This window comes from Anastrepha obliqua, chromosome 2 (genome assembly GCF_027943255.1).
Source record: "Anastrepha obliqua isolate idAnaObli1 chromosome 2, idAnaObli1_1.0, whole genome shotgun sequence".
Lineage (NCBI taxonomy): Eukaryota > Metazoa > Arthropoda > Insecta > Diptera > Tephritidae > Anastrepha > Anastrepha obliqua.
The window spans coordinates 6,769,641-6,795,726 of NC_072893.1; the positions used below are offsets into that span (position 1 = coordinate 6,769,641).

The 26,086-nt window shown below is 38.8% G+C and overlaps 1 protein-coding gene across 2 annotated transcripts in view; it reads right to left on the bottom strand.

Annotated features, from left to right (window-relative positions):
* Nucleotides 1–2,882: 2,882 nt before the first annotated feature.
* Nucleotides 2,883–26,086, bottom strand: part of LOC129238500 (uncharacterized) — a 46,055-nt gene continuing 22,851 nt past the window's right edge. For both annotated transcript variants that reach the window (XM_054873541.1, XM_054873542.1), the window contains one exon: nucleotides 2,883–2,980. In XM_054873541.1, the coding sequence (XP_054729516.1) occupies nucleotides 2,971–2,980 (10 nt within the window). In that variant the 3' untranslated portion in view covers nucleotides 2,883–2,970. The remainder of the gene's footprint in view (nucleotides 2,981–26,086) is intronic.

Below are 26,086 nucleotides of genomic sequence, written 5' to 3' on the forward strand. Positions count from 1 at the left end.
GAAGCGCATTTTTCGAGGTGCGTAGTATTCACACAGGAAATGCTAAATTAACTTTACTACTTTCCTACCTCTACAACTCCTACTACAAATTTTAAGAGGCGCTCTGAAGCTGACAACCAGTACCCCCAACAACAACAACATCCCCCTTAGTATTCGTTTTTGCGAACCTCAACAAGTTCCATGTGCTTCATTCATAGAGTGTTGTCCTGAGTGAAGGCGAGACTCTGTAGGTGTGTAAATTAGTCCACCTCTTGTTGATAGCTGCTTCATAATTATTCTTCGCTTGTAAAAACAGATAATCCAGTATTGATTGTATGCTTTAACATAACTCCCCATGTTTTGTCACAGACTCCTCTTCCAAGCCATTACCAGCTTCCGACAATTTAAATCTTAGTGGGATCCATCATCAATATCCCAAAAAAAAGCTCCAGAAACATATCCTATGGCAGCTTTTGTTCGACGAAGTACAGGATCCGGCACTTAAAGTGTAACCAACTGGCTGATGTCCGACCATCAGCTATCTGTTAGTAGGCTAAATGACAGTTCAGAGTATTGTTTACAAGCTCGTGGAAGCATTTTGCCGCAAGTAAACGCGAAAAAAGAAAATCAGTAATAGATTTCAAACTTAATAGTGTGATTGCATAATATTTGGCTGGAAAATCACAACCAGCGATTGTTCGTGAGCTCGGGCTCCTTGAAGTAAATAAAATTTTTTTATATCGCACCATTACTCGTCACAAAGATACTGGTAGCATCGCGAAACGTCATGGATGGGGTCATCAAAAGACTGCAACGTCACACGAAATGGTTCAAAAAGTGAAGAAGCGACTTGAGCGAAATCCCCGACAATGTACTAATCAAATGGTGTAAGAACTAAAAATATCTGACCCTAGCATCCGCTGCATACTGAAAATAATCTCAAAATCAAGCCTTACAAAATCCAAAAGGCGCATAATCTCACACCAAAGAAGCACCAAGTCAGACTTAAGAGAGCGAAGGAGTTGCTTCGCTTGGCCGAAAGCGCTCAATTTCCGAACATTGTGTTTTCTGACGAGACAATTTTTCAAATTGAGCAATTCGTAAACTCCCAAAACGATAGGGTTTATTTGACCGACCGTTCATACGATAATTTGAGTCATCGATTGGTCACCAGTCTCGAGGCGCTGAAAAAAGCCATTGTCCGCGAGTGGGCCAAAATACCTGCAAGTCACATTCGGGAAGCTGGCGATTCGTTTCTGAACCGTCTCAAGGCCATAGTTAAGGCAAAAGGTGTCATATCGAACAAAAGTAAATTGATTCTTAATTTTGTATTATTTTCACATATTTTTTACTTTGAATTGAATAAAAGTAATTTTCCAAACTAAATGTATGGCCGTTTTAATTGGTTACACTTAGAGTGCCGGACCCTGTAGGTCCTGCTCTTACCGACCCTTATACATTTAAACTCTTTTACACTGCTTTTCTTAGATCAATACTGGAATATGGCACTTTTGCTTGAAGGTTTTGTCACTATAATTATATATAATATATAGTTATAAAATAGTAAAAATAAAATAAAAATGGTTATAATTATAATAATACTGACTCACTTAAGTTTTTGAAATAGCAGGAGGACATTTCCTTCCTGCTCACTTATCACCAACATATTAGTTGGCTCTATTACATTCTTGGATCTGTACATCATTTTTGACTAGCATTAATTTCCTCTAGCATTAATGTACCCTCACGTATCTTTCGGCATCTATCATATTCTGCATACCACAAGTTAAACTATGTCATTAATGAGGTATGTAGCATACTTATATTTTATAATTTATTAATGTAATATATTTATTTCTATATGGCAAAATAAATTGTTAAGATTTAATTTAAAGTTTTCTTATATGGCAATGCCCTAAAATTGTAATGACCACTAGATGTCTTTTTTCAAACTCTAAATTTGAATTTTCTAAAGGATTGATTTTGCCTATAAAAAGCCTGCGCGCTTTTGGAAAGAACACATTCCGTTTGGTAATCGGCGATGAGCAGAGCTTAGGTGCTACCTAAGCTACCTTTGTAGTGTGGACAGCGTTGGTTGGCCGCTACATGGTGGTTGTTGCTAGCTGTACTTGCAGTGTGGACAGCGTTGGCTGGCCGCTGCAAAACAGGTGTTGCTCTTGCTCGTGCAGTTTAGCTTACTAAACGGTTTTGTTTCCCGGAGTTTTTATTACAATTAAAATTACGAGAGATATATTTTACGAAAAAGAAACACAACGTTTTAAGTTTTAAATAATAAAAGAAATACAACATTACAGGTATCCATTTGTTAGCAGTCAATCTGAATTGAAAAAATGCGGTCGTACGAACTTTTTGTTTTCCAAAAGTTTGATCTTTGCGTATTCAAGAAATCATTTTAATTGAATGTAATTCAAATTCAACTTAGTCAGCATTTTCTTGTTATTCATTGGCTAATAAATAAATAAATAAATTATATACAAACAATCGCACAAAAGCGCAAATTAATTTGACAAGCTTCGCAAACTTCTTCGGTCTCCCTTCAATGCATTAGCATGTAAGAGTACATGCAGAGCGTCTCTCATATACTGGTATGCATGTGAATGTACACATAATAATACACCTCACTCCCACTTTTGTTTGCACTTATGCCATTAAAGAATTGTGGATACGCAGCGACGCGGAGGTGAGTGCAGCAGCAATGTGCATTATGATTTCACTGAGCGAACCCTTTTCGTTTTCATTGCAACTCAAATGCCTGTGGATGGTTGCCTCATTGTTTCTTCGCTTTTATTTTTATTTTTAGGGTTCTCCTTTTTTGTTGTTTTGACTGACAGAGCACAAGGACCGCCTCTTTCGTTTATGAGTATTCGACGTGTTTGTTTTTTTTTCTTTTTTTGTTTGCCTTTATGACCCAACTTTACACTTTGCATTATCATCGATACGGGTAATGACGTTAAAAATATGAAATTCCACTTACGCTTCGCTGCAAAGAGAAAATAAAAGAGAGAAAGGGAAAAGTGGGTTATTAGTTATCGTTTGGTAGTTAAAAAAATTCAAGTAATAAAAATTTAATGTGTTTTGGAAAGCAAAACAAAAACGAAATTAGTTTTATGCTGTGGGTATCGATACGCAGGGCAAATGTGGCACATGGGCAAATTGCAATGAAACGCGGCTATCTTGCAAATTCATTTTAATATTGAACAATAAACTGAATGGCACTAAAAATATTAAGCATATTCGGGCGAGTATAAATCATTAAGCGATTTTTCTGTGCACTCGAAAAGGTGTACACGTTTTGCCTACCATCTATCTTATTTTCGTGTTCCTTGTAATCTGTTTGAAATTTACCATAAATATTTTTAATAATTAATTACTCCATCTCAACATCCTCAACTTCCACTCAGTTTCGTAGCCATAATATTAAGATAATTATATAAGAATGAACTCAATTGAAAGAGTTGAAAACTTGAGAGCTTAAAACTAATTTTTACTTTCTCATTTGCGCTTAACCCTTTGGAAACGAGTGTCGGCATATAGCCGCCCAAGCCGTTTTACCGATCCGGACGCGTGTCGGCATTTCGCCGCCCAAATGAGTTCGTAGCTGCCAGGCTCGTGACGTCTGTCGCTCTAAGATACGCATAGGTATAGTAAAAGAGTCACGTTTTCATTGAAAGACATTCGGGGCCATTACCAATGAAGTCTCATCTTCCTTATAATGTAAACTTACAATGTGAGACGGTAGAGACGGTAGAGTCAGAACGAATTTCAGTTCTTCGATTCAGTCTCTCAGTGACACTGCCAGAGGCACCAGAAGGCTTTTTACATATTTTATATTTTATCCCATGCACGAAGGCTAAGCGTTCTAGAGATGATTCGTTAGATAGTGGCAGTTCTAAGGAATATTACTTTGAGTCTGATAAGACGGAAGATGACGGCATTACTTCGTCAAGTGGAAGTGAAATCCGTGCAATAAGGAATCCACTCAGGCATTTCAAAATTAGCAGTGATAGCAGTTTATTTATAATAATTTTTTGATCTTTTGAATTTTTTTTTTGTTTTAAATAAAGCCTTAGTTTTTATAATGTTCAACGGGTTTATTTTCTTTACTGCGCAATCCAATACCTCTCGTCAGCAGCGACGCTTCCACTTATTTTGCTGTTAGTTGGTTATTAGATTTCAAATATTTAGCAACAACAAAGCAGAGAAAAATAACTGCCAAAGTTTTATTTTATTTGGTTATTGTTGAGAAGCTTAAAAGCTATGCAGAAATGAATTTGCAATCAGCAGTAAGCAGTGCATGGCATAATTGCAAAAATGAAATGAACTGCAATGAGGTTGAACGCAATTCCCCAAAAGAATGGAATAGTGAAACTGGAGCGAGTTTTCGGTATGCAATTTTGATTATCAATTTCCCATTTTCCAACACAAATATTTTTCAGCTGAGTGTCCAGATCTCGTTTTTTAAGTTAGCAAAGAGTTATTATTCTTTTTGTACTTGTACTTGTACTCATTAAGCCCTGAGGCTGCAAAGAGCATTTATATGGGCTGGATAACTTGTGGGGATATTTACTGCAGTGGGGATACTACGTTGGATGCTGACTAAGTCCACTGGTAATTGCAAAAATTACTACTTTCCTAAGGCTGTAAGACACTTCATAAGGCCTTTCGAGAATCACAGATATTCGGGCAGACTAATAAAAACAGGGCGCATGTTGCGGCTAATAAAATTAATCGAAATGTGAGCCCACAATCTTGTTTGATCTGGCCGTTAAGCTTTCAATGGCAAAGATTTTGTGCCTAATGGTAAACTCACGCGGTTATCGGTGGTAGTCTGATTGTAATGAGTGAGCGAGTGCGTTGTCAGCAAATTATTTTATAAATTGTTTGAGAAATACAGACCTCTATGTAAGGCGAATGAAATACAGAACTGCCAAGCAAGAACATTCTTTTTCAATAGTTTTTCAAAGTCTATACGAGAATTGCCTATTATATTTTGCCCCCAATAACCAAAAATATAAAATGGCTTTATTGCCTTTTCAAAATGCTCTACTATGAAGTCCACACATTTCTGCACTCGTTGAATCAATTTTCAAAGCACTTTTGCCACTCAGAAGTGGATTCTAAAAGGAGCCGTTTGAAAGCTCCAACAACTTCTGCAGACACTGAAAAACGTTGACCACGCATTTTATTTTTGTCTTCGGGAAATAAAGAGAAATAGTTAGGTACCAAATCAGGGCTGTAAAGTAGATAACCCATTATTTCTATCTTTTGAGTGCTCAAAAACTCTCTTGTGTGAGGCGTTACGTGCGACCTCACATCTTTGAAGAAGGATGATTCGTCTTCTGCGATTGATTTTCCTTAATTCTCTTAAAACGTTTGGCAAACAAATGGTTATGTACTACTCAGAATTCACTGTTTTAAGTTTCTTTGGTTGCAATTGCCACATTACTAGATTTCTCAAAAAAACAAGCCACCACTTGTTTTGAGGTGCTTCTTCCGCGAAAAACTTTTGTTGGATTAAGCTCGTTTTGGAACACCCATACTGGCGGTTCCTGTTTTGTTTCCGGCTCATATGCATGCATCCAAGATTCGTCCCCTATTAAGATGACATTCAAGAGTTTTGAACCATCGCGGCTGAATTTCTTCATTATTTTCCACATCAATCAACACGATGGGATTGAGACCTGGGCTCTGAGGAGGATGGGACAATACTTTTTTTTACATTGTAAAGCAACCATTTCCTTGATGTCAGCGCAGTATGCTTTAGGTAGTTGTCGTGCATGAAGGTGAACGTTGCTGGTAACTTTCATTTCTTGGTAGTGTTGGAAATGTGATCCTTCAATATTTCTAGATAATTTATTTGAGTCATAGTGCCGTTTCAATAAAACAAAACGGGCCCACTTAATTTGCCGTCATTGCTCCCCAAATCATTACATGGCCGCCACCACGTGTCACAGTACCAACCACTTCAGACGAATGGAGCGTCTGTATTCCCTTCTCCAGACAAAATTGCGGCCATTCGAACCAAATAAGATGAATTTCGACTCTTCAGTGAAAATAACGTTGCTCAAAAATTCATTTGGTTTGCTAACGTATTATTTAGCATGGCTCAACCTTTAACTCACATTAATCCTTGAAAGAAGAGGACTTTTGCTAGGAGTGTACACTCCGTATTCGTTACTGTGCAGAAAATTTCTAATAGTTTGTGAGTGTACGTCCACAATAACCGAATTTTTAAGTGTTCTCGTGGTCACATTTGAGTTAATTGTGGAAACTCTGCCCGTACCACTTTCTCTAAGAAATTAATGGTTTTCATTATATATTTTCAATAGTTATATTAAATGCTCTCAAAGTAAAAAAAGTGTGAAAATAATAGAAAATTAAGAATGAATTTACTTTTGCTCGATATGACCACCTTTTCTCTTTACTATGGCCTGGGGACGGTCCAGCAACGAATCGCAAGCTGCCCGAATGTGACTTCCAGGTATTTTGGCCCACTCACGTGCAATGGATTTTTCAAGCGCCTTCTCTCCGAAATGGCCCAAAGAGAACAATCCATCGGATTCGCATCTGATAAATTTGAGAGTCATTCTGTGGACGTTATGAAGTTCGAAACGCTCATTCATGCCCATTCTTGGTTCACTTGAGTTTGTGAGACTGTGCTAAGTCCTGGTTCACGGCCTGTCCATGGTATACCACCGAAATGTTTGTCTGCCCTTGACTTTAAAGCAACCATTCTGGAGGGTTCCCGATAATATTTCGCTTTTACCTTGGCGCCAGGCTCGATGAAAACGATTGGAGAGCTCCCATCTGCGGTTACAGCGGCCCAAACCATTACCAGTGGCGGGAGCTTCCTCCTGGTGGCCAATCCATGACTCAAATTCTCAAATGAATGGTCGGTCAAATACACCCTATCGTTTTGGGAGTTTACGAATTGCTCAATTTGAGAAATTTTCTCGTCAGAAAACACAGTGTTCGGAAATTGACCGCTTTCGGCCAAGCGAAGCAACTCCTTCGCTCTCCCAAGTCTGAGTTGTTGCTGCTTTGGTGTGAGATCATGCGCCGTATGGATCTTGTAAGGCTTGACTTTGAGATCATTTTTCAGTATGCGGCGGATGCTACGCTCAGATATTTTCAGTTCTTTCGCCATTTGATTGACACTTCGCCGGGGATATCGCTTCCTCACTTTTTGAATCATTTCACGGGACGTTCCAGCCTTTTGATGACCACCTCCATAACGTTTCGCGATGCTACCGGTGTCATTGTAACGATCCGGCAAATATTCGATTCATGAATGCCTAATTGTTCATAATGTCGATATATCGATGTTAAAGGTTGTTCAGCAATATTACAGCAACAACAATATATTCAACAACACGTCCAGTTTTTTGTCCGCCCGTCCTTTTTTCATCTTCGACAGAACCAGTTTCTTCAACAATTTTTTCACCAACCTTTGAATTGTCTACTCATTCAGACGATTATTCCCACCAAAAAATCATGAAATTTACGATATGTTGTTCTTAAAGAACGACTATTACCAATTTTATGGACTTATTTTCTAGTAGCCTATCCCTATAAAATGGAGAGCAAACTACATGTATCTCCAAACAAACTATCGGAGAGCAAGCGAAATTTATATTTTCAAATATTCGTCTGACTCTCATAAACCTTTAAACGCCAACCGCATTTGTGAGTAGAAGTAATAAATTTACGTTCTAGCCACTTTAAAATTCCACCCTAAGTAATGCGAGTAATATTATAAATGCATGATCGATGTGAAAGCTTACAAGTGCACAAAACTATGCATAAATCAACAGGAAGCAAAATTTGCAAAACTTCGAACGAACATTGCCATTTGTCACAAAAGGAAATTTGCAAAAACAATTTGGTAAGGAAATATGTTTCAACTTTAAACTCTTGCCAGTGTCGCCTCCTTAAGTGCTTTGGTGCCGTTATAGCCTTCGGCATTTCCGAGACGCATCGCCTTTTGGCAACCTGTGGCAACTGTGCAACAAATGGCAGCAACTATTCAATACGAATGCAGCAATAAACAACAAGCAACGCAGACACAGCGGCAGTACTTTGGTGTCATGATAAATTGTGAGAGTTGTATGTATGTACGCGTGTGTGTGTACTTATGTAAACTAAATTGAAAATAGCTTAAACAAATTTAACTGCTGTTTGAAAACAACTGCATTTTAGATGCTAAATTCGGTGTGCAGTTAGTTTGTAGCGCGTTTGGGGCAAGCACAAAGATGTGAGGTGGCATGGCAGAATTCCTTCAAATTGGCTAAATTGCAATTGGTTCTATTTTTTGTAAAGAAATTTAACGATTAAATCAAACTAACCAGATTTTGCCTAAAAGGAGCACAGGCAGACCGGCTTTGGTCTGTCAGACGAGTGAGAGTTTTAAGTTATTCAAAAAAATTATAAAAAAAAATTAATTAAAAATTAAAGACGGCATCGAAGGAGGAGCTGAACAAGATTAAAAAAAAATGATTTTTTGAAGTGCTTCGAAGATTGGAAAAAACGTTGGCATAAATGCATAATATCTCATGGAGATTACTTTGAAGGGGATAAAATAGATATTAATGAATAAATAAATAATTTTACACAAAATTCGCTATACTTTTTGAACACACCCCGTAAGCGATACAACGCTCGAAGTTGGAAGGAGAAGCTTGACGACTGGGTCATCTTACGGGGAGCGTTCATCAATTCGCCGCAGCAGTCATGCAACTTGACTCCGCGCGATTATTTTCTCTGAAACTACGTCAAGTCCTTGGTCACCCTGTCGGATAGCAAATTAAATTAAAAGCCAAATTAAAAAAGAAGACAAGTGCGCATTTATTTTTTTTTTAATCTTTTCTCCGTGCCACGCGCCGGAGAAGTGCTGTCGAGATGCCATTAAACTCACGAGCGATATTTTATCAGTTTGTTTCATAACCTCTACTTTTGGGGTACCCCCATAGAAAAAAGTCCATAGGGATAAGATTGGGCGGTGTGGATCGCCAGGATATGTCCTCAGTTTGTTACGGAAGAAATCACGCAGTATCGCGATGATCCATCTGGCCGTATGCGACGTGGCGCCATGAAACCATGTGTGTACTGAAGAATGGATGTTCTCTCATTATAGGCAGAAAAAAATCATACAGTATGTACCGATAAGAGGCACCGTTCACAAAAATTACTTGCTCTCAACGATTTTCCAGAAAAAATATGGTCCAATTCCACAGCTTGACAATGCACGCCAAACCGTGACCTTATTGATAATTTAATAGTGGGTTTTAACTTGAAGGTGACCAACAGCAGTAATCTTCCATTCATCATGCATCAAATGGAAATGATAATGGGTTTAATTTCCCCATGAGTTAGTGTCCGTACCGTACGAAATCGCTCCAACATTGTCTCGTAGAAATGTTTGCCCAAATTGTAAACATTAGGCTTAAACGCTTGCACGATTTGATGTTTAAGGGGTAAAGTCTAAGACCCTTGCTCAATATTTAATGAACATCAGTTTGTGGGAGCCCCAGGGCTGCAGCTCTCTGGCGCACGTACTGGCGCAGATTTCTGTGCAAACTTGTAGCAAACGCCCGTGGGCTGTTACTATACTTCGCCGAATTCTTTCTCAAAAAGCTCCCAAACATGCTTTATCCGATTTAAATCCTGACTCTACGGCGGTGTATTTAGTTATCTGGTTACGCACTTATAGCGACCGTCGTTTACCCTCCTCTCCTTCCGTCTGAGAAACTAGTGATGACGTGTTTCTTCTTGGAGTCCCACGCATTTATTCGTTCCCGGATCATGAGGTCGACGGGTATCTGCCCGCTGATCACAAAAATCGCTGCGTCTGAGAAGGTGCGGTAGGCTGAGGCAACTCTGAGTGCCGCTGTTCGTTGCACAGCCTCCAATGCTTTGCGCTTGGCTTTGAAGTTGATCACAATTCCCTATATTTGGGTGCCGTACAGGAGAATTGAGTTTGTGGCCGCCATAATGAACTTTCTTTTGCTTTGTGTGGCCCGATGACCGATGTTTGCCATTAATCTACTTAGCATACCCGTGACCTTTGCTGCTTTGGTAACCGCATTCCGTGTCTGGCCCCAGAAAATAAGCCTCCAGTCAAGTTGAATACCTAAGTGTTTCACTACTTTTTGAGTCACTAATGACGTGTCGCCTATTTGCATGCTAACCTCGAGTTGCATGTGACCTCGTGTCATAAGAATGATTTCGGTTTTATCTTTGGCGAGTTCCAGGCCGTCGTCCTCAAGCCAAATTTGCGTCCTTATCATAACGTGGGTTACGTAATACCTATAACACCCAATCTTTGACAATTAGTGAAGCATGCTTAGGGTTATTGTCCTGTTGGAAAACACAACCTTGCCTACGACCCAAGCATTCAACTGATGACTTCAAACGGTGTTCGAAGCTTCAACAAAGGTTATCTTTCGAACGCCAGATGCAGCTATAGCTCCCCAAATCATTACGCTACCACCGCCGTGCTTGACTGAAGGTATCATCAATTTCATTTCCATATCCTCATTTCTTCTTCTCCATATTATCGGCCATCACTTCCAAATATATAGAATTCCGATTCGTCAGTAAATAAAATTTTAACCAGAAATACATTTCCTTGCCCATATGTGCCCGTACAAACTCAAGCCGAAGGGGACAGTTTTTTTCTGAAGTCGGAAGCTTTTTCCGTGGTGTCCCGCTGAAATATCGCCTTTTATACAGATGGATGTATGTAGACTTTTGTTATACCGCTTTTTGGTTGTTTTGTTAATTTTTTTTTGTCATAAAAGTAGTAGATCTACCTGTTTAAAATACAAGTAAGATAGATAGCCACTTTTGCGGATGACACGTATATCTTAGCCTATGGAAATAACGCAAATGAATCAACTAGAAAGTTACAGGCATCGATAGACGAAGTTGTCGCATGGACTGAAAACTGGAGAATCAAACTAAATGAAAGCAAGTATGTTCACGTAAACTTTACAAACGAGAAAATACCCCATAACCCAGTGAATCTGCTGAATCATCTGCTATTGTTCCGTATAGTAATACAGCAAAATACTTGGGTATGACTTTGAATGCAAAGCTCAAATGGAAAGAGCATGTCAAAATGAAAGCAACTGGAATCAACTTAAAAAAATGAAATGGTTAATTAGCAGAAAGTCTACATTGTCAATACAAAACAATTCATTATTATACAACCAAGTAGTTAGGCCGGTATAGGCATACGGCATTCAATTATGGGGATGTACCACTAAATCAAACATTAAAGCTGTACAGCGCCTGCAGAATAAGATTCTCAGAGACATGGTCAACGCACCTTGGTATGTGCGAAATCACGACCTGCAGAATGATCTGTCGGTGAAAAAAGTCGCTGATATAATCCCAATTCTTGCAAATAAGCATAAAACCAGGCTGAAAGAGCGCACAAAGCCGGAGGCCACAGAGCTTACCAAAACAGCCTGCACAAGAAGATTTCGAAGAACTAAGTCACGAGATTTAGTCGCCAACACTGTATAATTGTTTGTAAAATATTTATAATTGTTTTTAAATTTCAATGTTAAGGATAGAATAATGTTACATGTTAGCTTAAGCTAGGCGTAATACCATGAAATGTATACAAATTTTATAACGTTTCAATAAAAAAAAAATAAAAATAAAAAAATAAAAATAAAAAAATAAAAGTAGTAAAATAATTAAATGTGATGTTTTCAATAAATATGACTTCCAGAAAAACTGATCGACAGTTATTTCAATTATTGTATACGTTCTGGGAAATAAGAAAAGATGCTGCTGTATGTAGACTTACATATGTCCTTCACTGTACATACATACATACGCAGCGAGTGTCGCTAAAAGTCAGCTGTCTTTTGCAATATTTACTCGTTTGTTAATAAATATTTATAGGAATACATATTTCAAACTCTAATAAAAACAGTAGAAATCGTAGCCCCCTAATTTGAAAAGATTTCAAATGTGTAATCAGATTTTTTCACATTTAATGTCAGTACAATATGAAGCAAATTTTTAATTGTAAAATTTTAGAGATCATAAAGTTATCCGCTGATAGTCTTGCGTTTTTTTCTCCAAAAAAATTATATGAAATAAATCAATAAAAATAAATTAATTGAAAACCAAATTAAATTAAATTTCAAAACATTGCCATCAGATACGATTTTTAGTCACACTTACTGTACATAAGTACATAGAAGTAAACGGAGTTGGGTTCAAGTGGGAGATACTGTGCACCTCGAACTCGCCTACGGTCAAGGTCGAACGTTCTAAATATTTCGACGGCTACTCCTTTTTTATTTTAGTCTTACTGCCACTTTTAAGCAGCAGCAGTACTATAAATTACCACTGGAATGCAAACGAAAGAGAATACAAATAAAAAACCGTTACTGAACCGTGAAATTATTATGATTAATTACGCGCGCCACGGGTGTCAGACACGGCTGTGAAGTAGTCAGCCAAAAAAATCCTGCCAACTGGGATATTCGAAGTACTCGAACAGCACATGGACGGCGCTAAGCAACAACAAGAACAGCAATAAAGCAACAAAAACAATAAAAACAGCAACAACAACAATAAAAACAACAACAACAATAAAAACAGAAACAAAGACAATAAAAACAGCAACAACAATAATAAAAACAGCAACAAAAACAATATAAACAGCATACACATATAAACCCGATATAGCAAAGCAGACTGGCCACAGTATTTTATTTAACTCGACTAATAATAAATAATAATTAAATACCTTAATGAAAGGTCAAGTTCAAAAATGAAACAAATGGAAACAGAAAAATAACCGAATCAAAAAACTAACACAAATAAATAATACTAATTACAAGCAGTAGAAAATTTCCACAAGAATTGCGAACTCAACAAATGTTGGCATGTTGGGATTAAATGTAAAAACGCCTGAGCGACTGCTGAGGCTGAGGTGAAGAGCGCGATGGGGAATGTGAAATGTGAAATGAACAACAAGAAAATTGCGTCAAATACATTTTGTGTAAACAAAAATATAAGCGAATGAATGTTTGCATGTGTATGAGAGCATGCCGCCACTTGCATTTCGCAACAATAAAATTAAGTGCCACAGTGCAAAAGAATAAGAGGAGGAGGAGGAAGGGGAAGAAGCAGAAATAACGTAAGATTGTAAATGTTCATTAGTGGAAAATGCAAGCAAGGCAAATAAAACTAAGCAAAAGTGAGTAAATAATGAAACTTGCTCTCGGACAAATTGCATATGATGCAAAAATAGTCTTACGCACTCGTAACACAGCCAATATGGCAAGGAGGCGGATGGGTGGTGGGTGGTGTCAGCCAGAGATTAACATGAAAGTAGCGAACGAACTAAATTTCTGCAGACTTAACAAACGACCTTCACGTAACATGCAAGTAAGTCGACTTAGGTTCTGTCACGGAGCGGAAAAATTCCTCTGCTTGCATTCTAAGTAAATCACCTGACCTGCAAGGTGCTATTTCCGTTTACAGTAATGTCCGCCGCCGACAGCAAAGGTAGTAAAAACTTGTCACTTGCAAGCCAACCACTGAGCGACTTTGTTGCAACAACACAGTGTGAAGACTTAAACCAATGCAGGCACATTTGAGTTTAGTAATATGAAATTAATTAAATAAGCTGGTTGGAAAAAGTTGGCTACTTGAAAGTAAGAGTACTTTGGTTGGCTTACTTTTGGCGAATTTTTCCAAATGTGTAATACAAAGTCGTGCTCCCTTTCCCACTATTTGAAAGGAGCTTTCGAATGGGGTGATGCATTCTTTTAAATTTAATAGAGACTATTTTTATATTCGAGTGTACTAGAGGACCTCTGGCCCGCTGCTATACTTCGTTACCTGTGAAAACTGAAAAGCAAACAATGTTTTTTGGCGGTCTGAAAATATGAAGACGTTGTTATTTATAGCCACCCCTGGCCGAAGATATTCATTAAGTTTTCGTATTACCCGACGATGATAGATTTACCAGGTTTGCTCTTTATGGTGAAAAAGAAAATTGTGAGGTGAACTTCGGCAGCCACGTCACTTGGGAGATTCAGCCGAATCGTCGAAATGTCATTCCTTGATGTGTTTCGTATATCACCAACACAATCTCAGTTTTTCGGAAACAAACCGCTGTAAGTGACATCAGCTTATCAGCTGATTCTGTTAAATTCACTCAGGGCCCAATAACGGTGAGCTAAAGAGCACACCTCTAAAACTCTTTTCACCATGGTGAAGAAAAAAACAAAATTGTCACGGCTGTTCTTGTTGAAGTGGTTGAATATTTCCACTGAAATAATTCTTATTAGTGACCAGCACCGTTTTACTGCCACTGTCCTCGTGTGATTATATCAGCACCATAATTCTTTATATCGATGTCTGTGATCTCATTAAAGTCGTGCCCTAGCTAGCCCTGGACATTCCCATAAGTAGTGGAAAAGACTTTTCTTCACCCCTTCCGCTTGACAGCTTCTGCAGATGGGGTTGAAGGGGAGGTTGAGTCTGGCTGCATGATTCCCTACTTTCCAATGACCTGTAAGGATTGCAGTGATGCGTAAGATGTTTGGTCGAGAACATCCTAACAGATCATTCGTCCTTTGGATTTTGTATGACGGCCATGTGTTTTTTATTGTAATACATGCAGTTAGTTGCTTCCATCTTCTTTCGGCTAAAGCATGACAATGTGAAGCAATGAATGCTTTTATTGTGTTCAGTGGGGTGGAGACTGCCACTGCCTCTGCTAAGTCTAGTGTCGAACCTTTTCTTGCTAGCTCATCCGCTATCTCATTACCCCGTATGTTCCTATGACCGGGAACCTATATTAGAGTAATTTGAAGCCAATCACTAAGCAATTCCAGTTCCTCTCTACACTGTAAGACTAGTTTTGATGAAATGGAGTTGGAGTCTAAGGCCTTGATAGCTGCTTGACTGTCTGAGAAGATAGCTACTCTTGCACCAACTTCCTTGTAGTGATTTGTATGCTTCTCTGATTACTAAAAGTTCTGCCTGGAACACGCTGGCATAGTCAGGAAGTCGAATTGACTGAGATAGGTTGAGCGGCTCCGAATGGAAGCCAGCTTCCACACCACAGTTCATCTTAGAACCGTCGCCGAAAATATTTTATTGAGAAAAGTAGCCACAAATACGATTATTTCAACAAGACATGTTGATATTGGGCTTAAAGATGAGTGTGGGGTCGAAGTTTCTCACCCCCAAAAGCACAGTTATATTTCACACGATTACCTCGAAAGAAGCCTTTGCAGTCTAGATCAACCAGATAATACAATAGAAAGTTTCAAGAAAAAGATTGAAACAAATACTCAAGAGGTGGAGCAGAGCTCGAAAATGTTATTTTAGAGAGAAAACACAAGATACTCCAAGGACTATAGTATTCAGAAATTTCTTCATTCGATAGGAAATGAAACTACCGATGAATTGGCCAACTGCGGATTAGCAGTTACCCCACGTAGACCAGAGCCAATAATCGGAAGCAGTTCTACAGGAATCATGAATTAGATCAGCGATTATATAAAGGTTTCTTTAAGAGGTGTTATTTTGATATTCAAAGAAAAATTATATTTTTTAATACAATATAAATGATCGGATATTTATTTCATTATAAAGAGGAAGGTATGCCGTTAATAGTGGAAAATAACATCAGGCAAATGACCACCACGACCACACTTACAGGACAATAACCTTTTCACGAAATTTTCCATAACCGTATTGCAAAGTGGCTGCCCTATGTCCTCGATAGCCTCACAAATTCCATCTTTGAGGTCTTGAATCGACCCTGGGCTGTTGGCGTAAACCTTCTCTTTCACGTGGCCCCAAAGAAAAAAGTCACAAGGTGTTAAATCACAAGATCTCGGTGGCAAATTGTGATTACCTCTTCGAGAGATAACACGGTCCGGAAACTTTTCCCGTAAAAAATCAATGCTTTCGTTGCTTGTGTGGCACGTAGCGCCGTCTTGTTGAAAATAAACGTTGTCCAGATCAATACCATCCAATTCCGGCCATAAAAAACCCGTTAGTCATCTCTCCTGTTTAACACCTAACACCTGTTATTGGAAACCCCATTATGTAATTTATCCATAATTATATCTAGTCTAGAACGCTGCAGAACTGCAAAGAATTTTGTGACAAGCCCGAACAGAAAACTGTCTATTTTTCTTCTAAAACTTGATAAAAAATACGTTGGGTTGATGATCAACTAGACACAACCCATGGGGTCAGTATATGATACCATTGGAATCATTGAGAACCCGATTTGCCTGTCTTGGTTACAGGAGTCGGATAGCACTGAGAATTTTCTCTATAAGTGTCCTGCCTTTGCTAAAGCAAGGCTCATTTGCGTTATCATGGGAATGAGTAAAATTCGTTCTCTCAAATTGGAGATATTTTCAGATTTGCCAAAAAATCTGAAAAGTTTTCACTGGATTAGCTATCTCTGTCTGAGTTTCTATCTCTATTCTATACTATCTCTTTCTCTCTGTCACTTCTCTCTTTTCATCCTTGACTAGCAACCCCTTCACTTTTCAAAGCTTCGAATGAGCTTTTTAGCTTTTTTAGGAGTTACCTTTCTCTTGGTTCTTCTTGGCCAGCCTTTTTCAAATTTCAGTTTCAATTTCAGATTCATTTTATGAGAAGCAGACTACAGGTGTTATATGTATGTAGATGCTCGGGGTAGTCATACAAAGTACTGATTCACATTTCATTTTTTAAAACATATAACTTAAAGCTATTGGCTGCAAATTTAAATGATTTTCGTGACAGTTGTGTTTCAAGTGTATATTGTTTTTGCTTTTTATTTTTGTGTTGTTTTTACAACGAATAACTGTGTTTTCTACTATTGGCTTATGGAGTTTTTGTATTAGTCAAATAAAATGAAAGACTGAAAGAAATCAGTAAGTAAATTAGGTGAAAACTTTTCTTTGAGAAACTGTAAATCATCCCTAGTCACGTGTCGAGCTTAAAAGTGTCAGTGAAGCATGAAATGTGACCTTTAATTTACACTCAAAACAATCACAAAATCGCTAATACACTGAATGTCTACGGCTTCATTTTGGTGCGCAGTTTACTAAGCTGTTAATCTGACCGGAAATCACAGTTTAGATTGAATGAAGGCCACAATAAGGAAAAACGTATGGAAAAACGCTTAAAGAAACCTTAGTAATAATTGTGTGAGGTTTTTTATTAGAATGAACGTGGGTAGCACGAATAGTTTGTAAGACCAACACACCTACATATGCATATATAAATTCTGCCCGCATATGTTGAGCTATTTTTTTCTTTTACATTATCGGCATCGTAATTAGATTCAACATATTGTAATTACTGAAAATCTTCATACAAAAATTCAGAAAATTTCCTTGAAAATTCCAAACTTTTTAATTTTTCAAATAATTAAATTACGTGGCCTTTTAACTATGATAGATATGTTACCTAAGTTCGTGTTTTTTGTTATTTTTATTAAAATCAACCACGTGGCATAACGTCACTTTTCACAAGAATATCCTTTGGATACTAATTGCATTATCTGCTTCTTTCTATGCAAAGATGTCAATGAATTTTATGAGAAGCCACAATACATGCGAATTAGAAATTTTAGGGGCACCGAAAAGTAATGTCGTTTCTGCGCATGTCAATGCTTTTGCGTCAATGGCGTTTATGAGTTCATTACGCAATTGAGATTTCAAAGTTAAAGTGACTTGTTTAGCTGGGAAAATGTAAACGCTGAATTTTCTTTTGCCATTTTGAGTGAAATGGTTAACCAAATACCAGAAGAGATTCATATTCGCCATTACAAGCTTTCGGAGTTTCACAAGGGTAGTAATGCAGCAGTTGCTACCAAAAACATTTGCGATGTTTACCCAAGTGTCTTAGATTTTCGTAAATGCCAAAGGTGGCTTTCTAAGTTCAGATGCGGTAATTTCGATCTCGATTTCCGACTCACATCGATCAGGAAGACCAACAACTTTGCACAATGACGTATTAAGGGTGGAAGTGGAAGCAAATTCGTGTCAGACAATCGAGAAACTGTCGAATACTCTAAACCAAGCTTGGTCGACCATCCAAGAACATTTGCAACAAATTGGTAAAACAAGCAGAGCAGATGTCTGAGTTCCGCATAACAGAGCTAACCGATCCACGACATGCAACGCATTGCTTCAACAGTACAATACAGAACCGTTTTTTGATTGCTTGATGTATGATAATTCCAAAACACAAAAGACAGTGGATCACTCCGAATGAGCTGCCACGAAGTACTGCCAAGTCAGGTTTTCAGCCGAAAACGCGCTTTTGTGTGTTTGGTGGAGTATTCGTGGAATCGTCCATTTTGAAGTGCTCAAACCTGGAGAAACTGTTAGTGCAGACCTTTGTTGTGAACATCTAGATTGGATTAATCAATCATTAAGTGAAAAGTATTCAGCGATTATCAGTAGAAAAGGGGTTATTTATTTTAACTAAATAATGCAAGGCCGCACTGCGCAAGAAAAATGCTGGTAAAATTATTGGATCGAGTTGGCAGGTACGGCCTCATTCACCATACTCGCCCGACATTGTGCCATCTGGCTTCCATTTATTCCGTTCACTGCAACACTTCTTAACAAACAAACAATTTGAAAAATTGGTAAGATATTTTATTGAAAAACCAATCGATTTTTATCAATCAGGATTTGAAAATTTGCAAAGGTTGTTGTCAACGTGAGTGATCACATCATTGACCAAAAAGAAAAACTTATAAGAAAATTATTAGGTGCGCAACTAAGTTCTCGCTGTTTTTTGATGAAAATACAACTTTATTCTGAAAAAATGGTGAATCCTTGAAAGTGTTGTCCATCGCTGGCTACTACTTTTTCCCATAAGGCTATCCACGGATCAAGCCATTTTTTGATGTCTTCATATGAATGGAACTGCTGGTCAGCTAGACCATGTGCCATCGATCAGAACAGGTGATAGTCGGACAGCGCAATATCTGGAGAATATGGCGGATGGGGCAAGATTTCTCATTTCAGGGTTTCCCGGCAGGTTTTAACGGGCTTGGCAACATGAGGTCGAGCGTTGTCATGCTGTAGAATCACTTTTTCATGCCTCTCCGCGTTTGCGGCCGCTTCTCGCGCAGTGCTCGGCTCAATTGCATCAATTGAACTCGATACCGATCCCCAGTGGTGGGTTCGCTGGGTTTTAACAGTTCATTATAATTAACACCAACTTGGTCCCACCAAATACGTAGCATAACCTTCGCAGCGTGAATATTCGGCCGAGGCATAAACTTTTTGTAGCTCTCTATGCGCTTCAGCCACCGTTTTTTTCGAATGAAAGAGGAAAATCAACACTTCCCGCAAGTGACGATTATTCGGCACAAAATCAGACATTTTCACAAAACCAAAAGTAAATGAAACCAAAACAAAATCACAAATGTGTCGAAGCAGTTTCTTTACCATATGTCTAAGCTTGGTTTATGACGTTTAGGTTATGTTAGAATCGACTAGCATATACTGCTTGTGGCATCTATTGAACTTTTTTTTTCTTTTGTCGGGACAACTAGCAAATGCAGCACTCACACATTAATTAAGTCCATTGTACTACACTTGGATTCCCTTTTAATTTTTTTTAAGTCTACCCGATCGCCGAAGAAATCTAAGTAGATTTTGTGGTGCCAAGGAGCCAAGGTGGTCGCTTCTTAACACATCAGTGCCAAAGACGTCAAACCTAATTCGAGCGAAGGCGGGGCAGATGCACAGGAAGTGGTCCGCCGTCTCATCCTCCTCATCACAAGCTGGGCAGAGTACACTGTCTGAGATGCCCAGCCTTTCCATCTGCAGCCTCTCTCAGCCTGCCAAGCACGCTTGTGGGTTGTAGTAACCCATTTGCTAACCGTGGATTTGATGGCATTGCATATGCTTGTTTGTAGACACCAGCACCATTTAAGGTGGTGAATAGAGGATCGATCACCAAGCACCAGAGCAATGGAGACAGCACACCACCTTGGGGGCAGCCTCTATTAACCCCTGACGACACCAGCAGATCCTCCTCCGCCCGCACCGTGACGATTCTTTGGGATAGCATTGAACGAATCCAATTCACCAGCACCCGGTCTATACCATGTCGGCTGGCAGAGCTGCACATACTGTCGAAAGTGGCATTATCAAAAGCCCCCTCTATATCAAAAAAGATGCCCACAGCATAGTCCCTTCTGTCGATGGCCTGCTCTATCCTAGCAAAAAGGTTTTGCAGTGCCGACTCGCAGGATTTTCCGCTTTGATAGGCATGCTGAAATGGAGAGAGTGGGTGAACCTTCAGCGAATTCTGACGCATATGCAACTCCACTAGCCGTTCGAGACTTTTCAGCATGAAAGAGGTCATGATGATAGGTCTAAAGCTTTTGGGGCTGGTGTAGTCATCTCTCCCAACCTTAGGGAAGAAAGCGACCCACACCATTCTCCACGATCGTGGTATATAAGCCAGTGCCAAGCATGCAGTGAAGATTTTCTTCAGGGCTGAAGTCACTGACTCTATGCCTTCCTTCAGCATCAAATGCCGGGCGACTTGTAGCCGCCAAAAGATTCGATGGCAAATCGAATGGCGGCTTCATTCACCACAGATCTGGCAACGTACCAGTCACGCCGAGAAGGTGTAGCAGTTCTGACAGCAGCCTCTTTCTATTGAACTTAGTTGCGCACCTAATATTTAATCGAATTTACCGTAATACATGCGGTGCACAATGGGAAGTTTTCGACAAGTTTTTAGGAATTTCAGGTATGATTTCACCTCTTATGGGAAGCTGAAAATTGGGATACTTGTTGGGATGTATTACCGTTGATTCCTACCTCTATTTATGAAACAACATCAAGACGCATGCCACAAATAGGAGGAGGCGCTCGGCCAAACAGCCAAAAATATTCCATCGATTAGAACTAAAATAAAAAAATGCCAAACCGAATTTGAATCCCAATTTCAATTTTTTATTTTTTTTTTAAGTTTTTCTGATTTTTTCATAAAAATACCCCTATTCAAAGGAGTGTTTTGATATATATTAGTAAAAAGAAATTTAATTCGGGCCTAGACAATCTCTTCCAAAATCATTTACGATCATTTTTTATATTTAGTTTCGACTTCGCATGTCCGCAACTCATTCCTCAATACAGTTATCCTTACGACACTTGTGCAAAGCCAAAAAGCAGCATTCGACAAAAGCATAAATACATATTTACGTTACACGAGCACTTTGTCTATACATATACATATATATGTTTGCATGTTTGCAATTTACGATGAATGTAAAATAATTATTAATTGAAATTGTTGATTATTTCTGCCACTCAATAAAAAATGCGTACGTACTATACAAAAATTTGTATAAAGGAGAGAATGCATATACGAGTACATAACTGTACACCAGAGGATATTCTTGTGTATAATACAGTCCGGTTCACTTGAATAGAAACAATATATTTTATGGAAGAAAATGGTTATTAAAACCACTGTAATTGATCTAGTAATCAAAAGTTTTTTGATAAGTCAAGTGAAGACACTACTTTACTTGAAAATAAATATGCATCAAAATGTTATTCCATCTAACGGTATTTCGCAGCAGTAAAACCTTGGCAGTTGTAATACTGTTATTGATTTATTGAATGTTCGTTTTTTTAAGCATTCATTGTGTTTGGGCAAAAACCTTTTAATTCTAATAAAAGGGAAAAACATAAATGTTTAAGAGATCGATATCTTGGCCTCAGAGGGACTTTCAAGTCACCAAATTGCCAAAAATATTGTTCGAAGGTAAGAACTACAAAGGCAGAACTGCGATGGATTTGGCACCGAAGGACACCCGCAAGATCCTTAAGAGTGCATCAAATTTCAACCTTAGGTTAGGTTAGGTTGAAGCGGTTGTCCTGTGGGACACACTCAGGCTCATAGCCCATTGTGATGCCGATGTTTACCCAGAATAGTAAACCTGCGTCTGGATAGAGCAGGAGTGTCTGTTCCTCATTAAGATAACTGCTACAGAAGTCATGGGTTTGCACACCCATCCTTTGAGTGTGTCTACCTATTAGGCAGTGCCACGTTATGACTGAGATCAATGTGCTAAGACTGTATTTTGGCTTAGCAGAGATTCTATGCGTTTAGCATTTAGAGTCGGCCACAGTTGACGGGCGATTTTGCAGGTGGCTTCATTACGCCATCTTTCGTTTGCTTTCTTTACAAATCCTTCAAGTATGAGTAGCTTACATGTTTGTAAGGGTATGCCTATGTCATTGTCTATGTACTAATCAGTCAATTTAGTGCCGAGTCTTGCTAGTTCATCGGCTCTACAGTTACCCTCAATGTCGCGATGGCCAGGAACCCGTGTTACCTTTAGGTGAAATGACTCAGCCATCTCGTTAAGAGATATGCGGCATTTCATGGCTACCTTGGAGGTTGTCGACTGTTTTCTGGCTAAAATGTAGATATCACTTCCGGATAACGCATCAGACTGTATCAGTGTCGCGGCTTTTATTATTGACATCAGTTCAGCCTGAAAGACACTACAGTACTTGGGAAGCCGAAAACTGAAGAAGATCCCCAGATCGGAATATACACCTCCGCCCACCCTGCCCTCGAGCTTTGAGCCATCTGTATATACATGGATGGACTCGCCCTGTCTCACATCGTCCCGTTCCCACTCTTCTCTTGAGGGTAGGAGGGTCGTAAACAATGTAATGTTCAACCTTTGAACCGCAAAAATTAACGTAATGGTAAATGTTGAAGCCAGAAAATCCAATGACCGAAGGGATATTTTAAAAGCGCCACATCTGAAGCATTACACAAAAAAAACTCCTTTGAATAAATTTCGCAAAGAAAGCCGCCTCGATTTTGCATGGGACCGCATGGCTTGGAGTTCTCTTACAAATAACGATCCCGATGAATAGAAAAAACTACTTTTATTGACAAAAAGAAGTGCAATCTCAATGGATACAATTTCTATTTCCATGGCTTATGAAAGGAGGAAAAGTATTTGAGTCGACACACAGGTAAGGTATTTGAATCACAGCCGTGTAGGCTGCGTTATGGTATGTGGAGCAATATCGTCTCTGGGGCGTTCGAATTGAAAATTGTAGACTGCAAATGACGGGAAACAGCTATGAAGCTCCGTTGGACTCATCTTTTCCTGAAATTCGTGAACCATTTGGACCTATTAATTGGATCTTTCAACAGAATAATGCACTTCAAGTGTGGTCAAAACTTGTATTGCCTTCCAAAACGTTAAAACTTTAGCATGGCCACCTATGAACATTATTGAAAATCTGTGGGAAGCCATTCCCGCTAGTAAGGTTTATGAGGAGGAGCAACAATTTGAAAACAAAAATTATTTAATCCATCAAAAGAGCTAACATGGCCCTCACGTTAAACAAACAGAGCATTCGCACTCTCACAGGCGCCCTCACGGGTCACTTCACCTGCAACAAACACTTACATAAATTAGGCATAACTAACACCAGCACCTACAGATTTTGCTGCGAAGATGAGGAGTCTATAGAACATCTCATCATAGAATGTCCGGGGTTGACGCATAGAAGGAAAAAGTTTTTAAGCAAGTTCATGCTTATAGATGAAGACCTTCAATCACTCCCTCAGAAGGAGCTGGTACAATTCATAAGCACACTTAGCAGTCAATAGACAGCATAGGGTGCACAATAGATCAATATGGTCGTAGTGCTAAAGGCCCATACCTTAACCCTTCACTACCATTAACCATTAACCATTAATTCATCATTTCAGCGGCGTGTTCTGAAATTTCATTAGGCTGTCTGGATAATTTGTACAAATCTCTTCATCAATGTATTTACGAAGTATCTTATAAACAAAGTAATAGCACAAACTATGAAGCTTTAAATAATAAATGTAAAAAAACAAAATTTCTTATATTTGTTATTATTTTCGATTTTCTCCGAGTTTAACAAAGCGCGCCAGTCGTTTCTTTATCGTGCTAACCGGCGCCAATTGGAAACACCAAGTGAAGCAAAGTCCTTCTCTACCTGATCTTTCCAAAGTAGAGGAGTTCTTGCTCTTTCTCTGCTTTGAAAGTATTCGTATGTATCAGCTGGCCGCATCGAATACTTTCAGAGCTAGAGCCTTTGTATCCGCTGGATCTTTTTTCGCTGCGCTATGTCTATGTCGTCGTAAAGCTCATACAGCTCATCGTTCCATCGTCTGCAATATTCGCCGCCGCCAACGTGCAAAGGTCCCAAAATCTTCAGCAGAATTTTTCTCTTAAACACTAGAAGGGACGCCTCATTGGATGTTGCCTTCGTCCAAGCATTTGCGCCATGCGATGGGACGAGCATGATGAAAGTCTTGTAGAGTGTTAGGTTTGTTTGTCGAGAGAGCACTTTACTACTCAATTGCCTACTTAGTCCAAAGTAGCACATGCTGGGAAGAGGATTTTCAGTTGGATTTCAAGGAGAAATACCGTTAGATGGAATAATATTTTAATCCTTATTCATTTTCGAGCAAAGTGCAGTCTTCATTTGAATTAGCGGAAAACCTTGGATTACTAGACCAAATACGATTGCTTTAATAACCATTTTCTTCCATGAAATTTATTGCCTCTAATCAAGTGGCCCGGACTGTATAAAACATGTACGCATGTGTGTATGTGGTGTGTGTGTATTATGCATGTATGAGTGCACAAAATGAATGCGAGAACAATTGAAATGCGCTTTTGAAATGGAACGCGTTACGGTGGAGTGAAGGTCGATGCCAGAAATACCAATAAGTGCATGTTTTACATGTATTGCATTTATGCATGTGTGTGTGAGTATGCGTTTATGCATTTGTATGCGGCGCATCATTTTGTTAAAGCATTTGCATTTTAATTCAATTAGCTCCAAGTTTATAATTATATACATTCATTTCCATCATTAAATATCCATTGTATTGGAAAATATAAATACAACGGAAACAACAAAAGCAACAAAAGCAGCGAAAACACCAAATACAAACAATGCGCTTTGTTACTGCTGACACGAGCACTTACAACTCCTCCACCTCCAGTTCATCGTCATCGTCCTCCAAATTCGGATCGTCAACCATATCCTCGAAATCGTTGATACTCGGCCGACGGCTGGTGTTGGGTTGCACACGACTGCCGACGCCTTGCATCTCGTCCTCCTCCTCATCGCTCTCGATTTCGATTTCTTCTACATCACGTCGATTACCGTAGCGTTCAGGCATTTTCGATGGCTTTGAATACACTTTGATAAGCAGAAATTATCCAAAACTTTTTGGTTGCACAAAATTTTCTGAGAATTTTTATGGACGCGAAGCTTTTCTTATATACTATTTAAGTATAAGGATTTTCACAAGTTTTCAAGATATTTTTCTATATCCAAGCACACGTGAATATCTTTTAATTTCTACACTTTCTCACTTGCTTTAAACCTTGCGTTAAACCTTGGAGTAATGACCAAACTATGATTTTTTTTTTAATATTTATTTTTATGTTTATTTTTCGGGCGCACGAATTTTTTGTTTTTTCGATTGTTTTCTTACAGCACCACAATATTTTTTACCCGTTTTTTGTTTACGAAATAGATCTCAAGCCAAGCAAGAACAAAAGCGTTTTTTATGAGCAACCACCGAACACAATCTCGATTGCTAATGGAATGGAATTACGAAGTATCCTTTTTGAAAAATGTTTTTTTTTATTTTTATCAAGAAAAGCAGTCCTGCCAGTTGTCTCTCTTGAGCCACCGAAAACCATACAAACGCCAGTAAAAACGTTCACTAATTCGATGCGCTGCCACTAGCCACGTTTTCACCTCGTAGTGCAGACGCGAACCATTATTGTAGGGCTTCTTGCAAAGGTTGGTGCTGGATCTTAATTGAATTAATGCGAATATTCAGATTTTCAGCCCTCAGCGAAGAGCGAAATTGAAAGAGAATAGCACGAAAAAATATATTACATCTGCAGTTTGTTAGCGAATTCTACTAAATATTCTACTACACCTATTGCACATTTTCAAACTGCGCCGATGCGAGCGCAAATGGGACATTAAATAGCATAAGTGAGAAATTTGCGCAT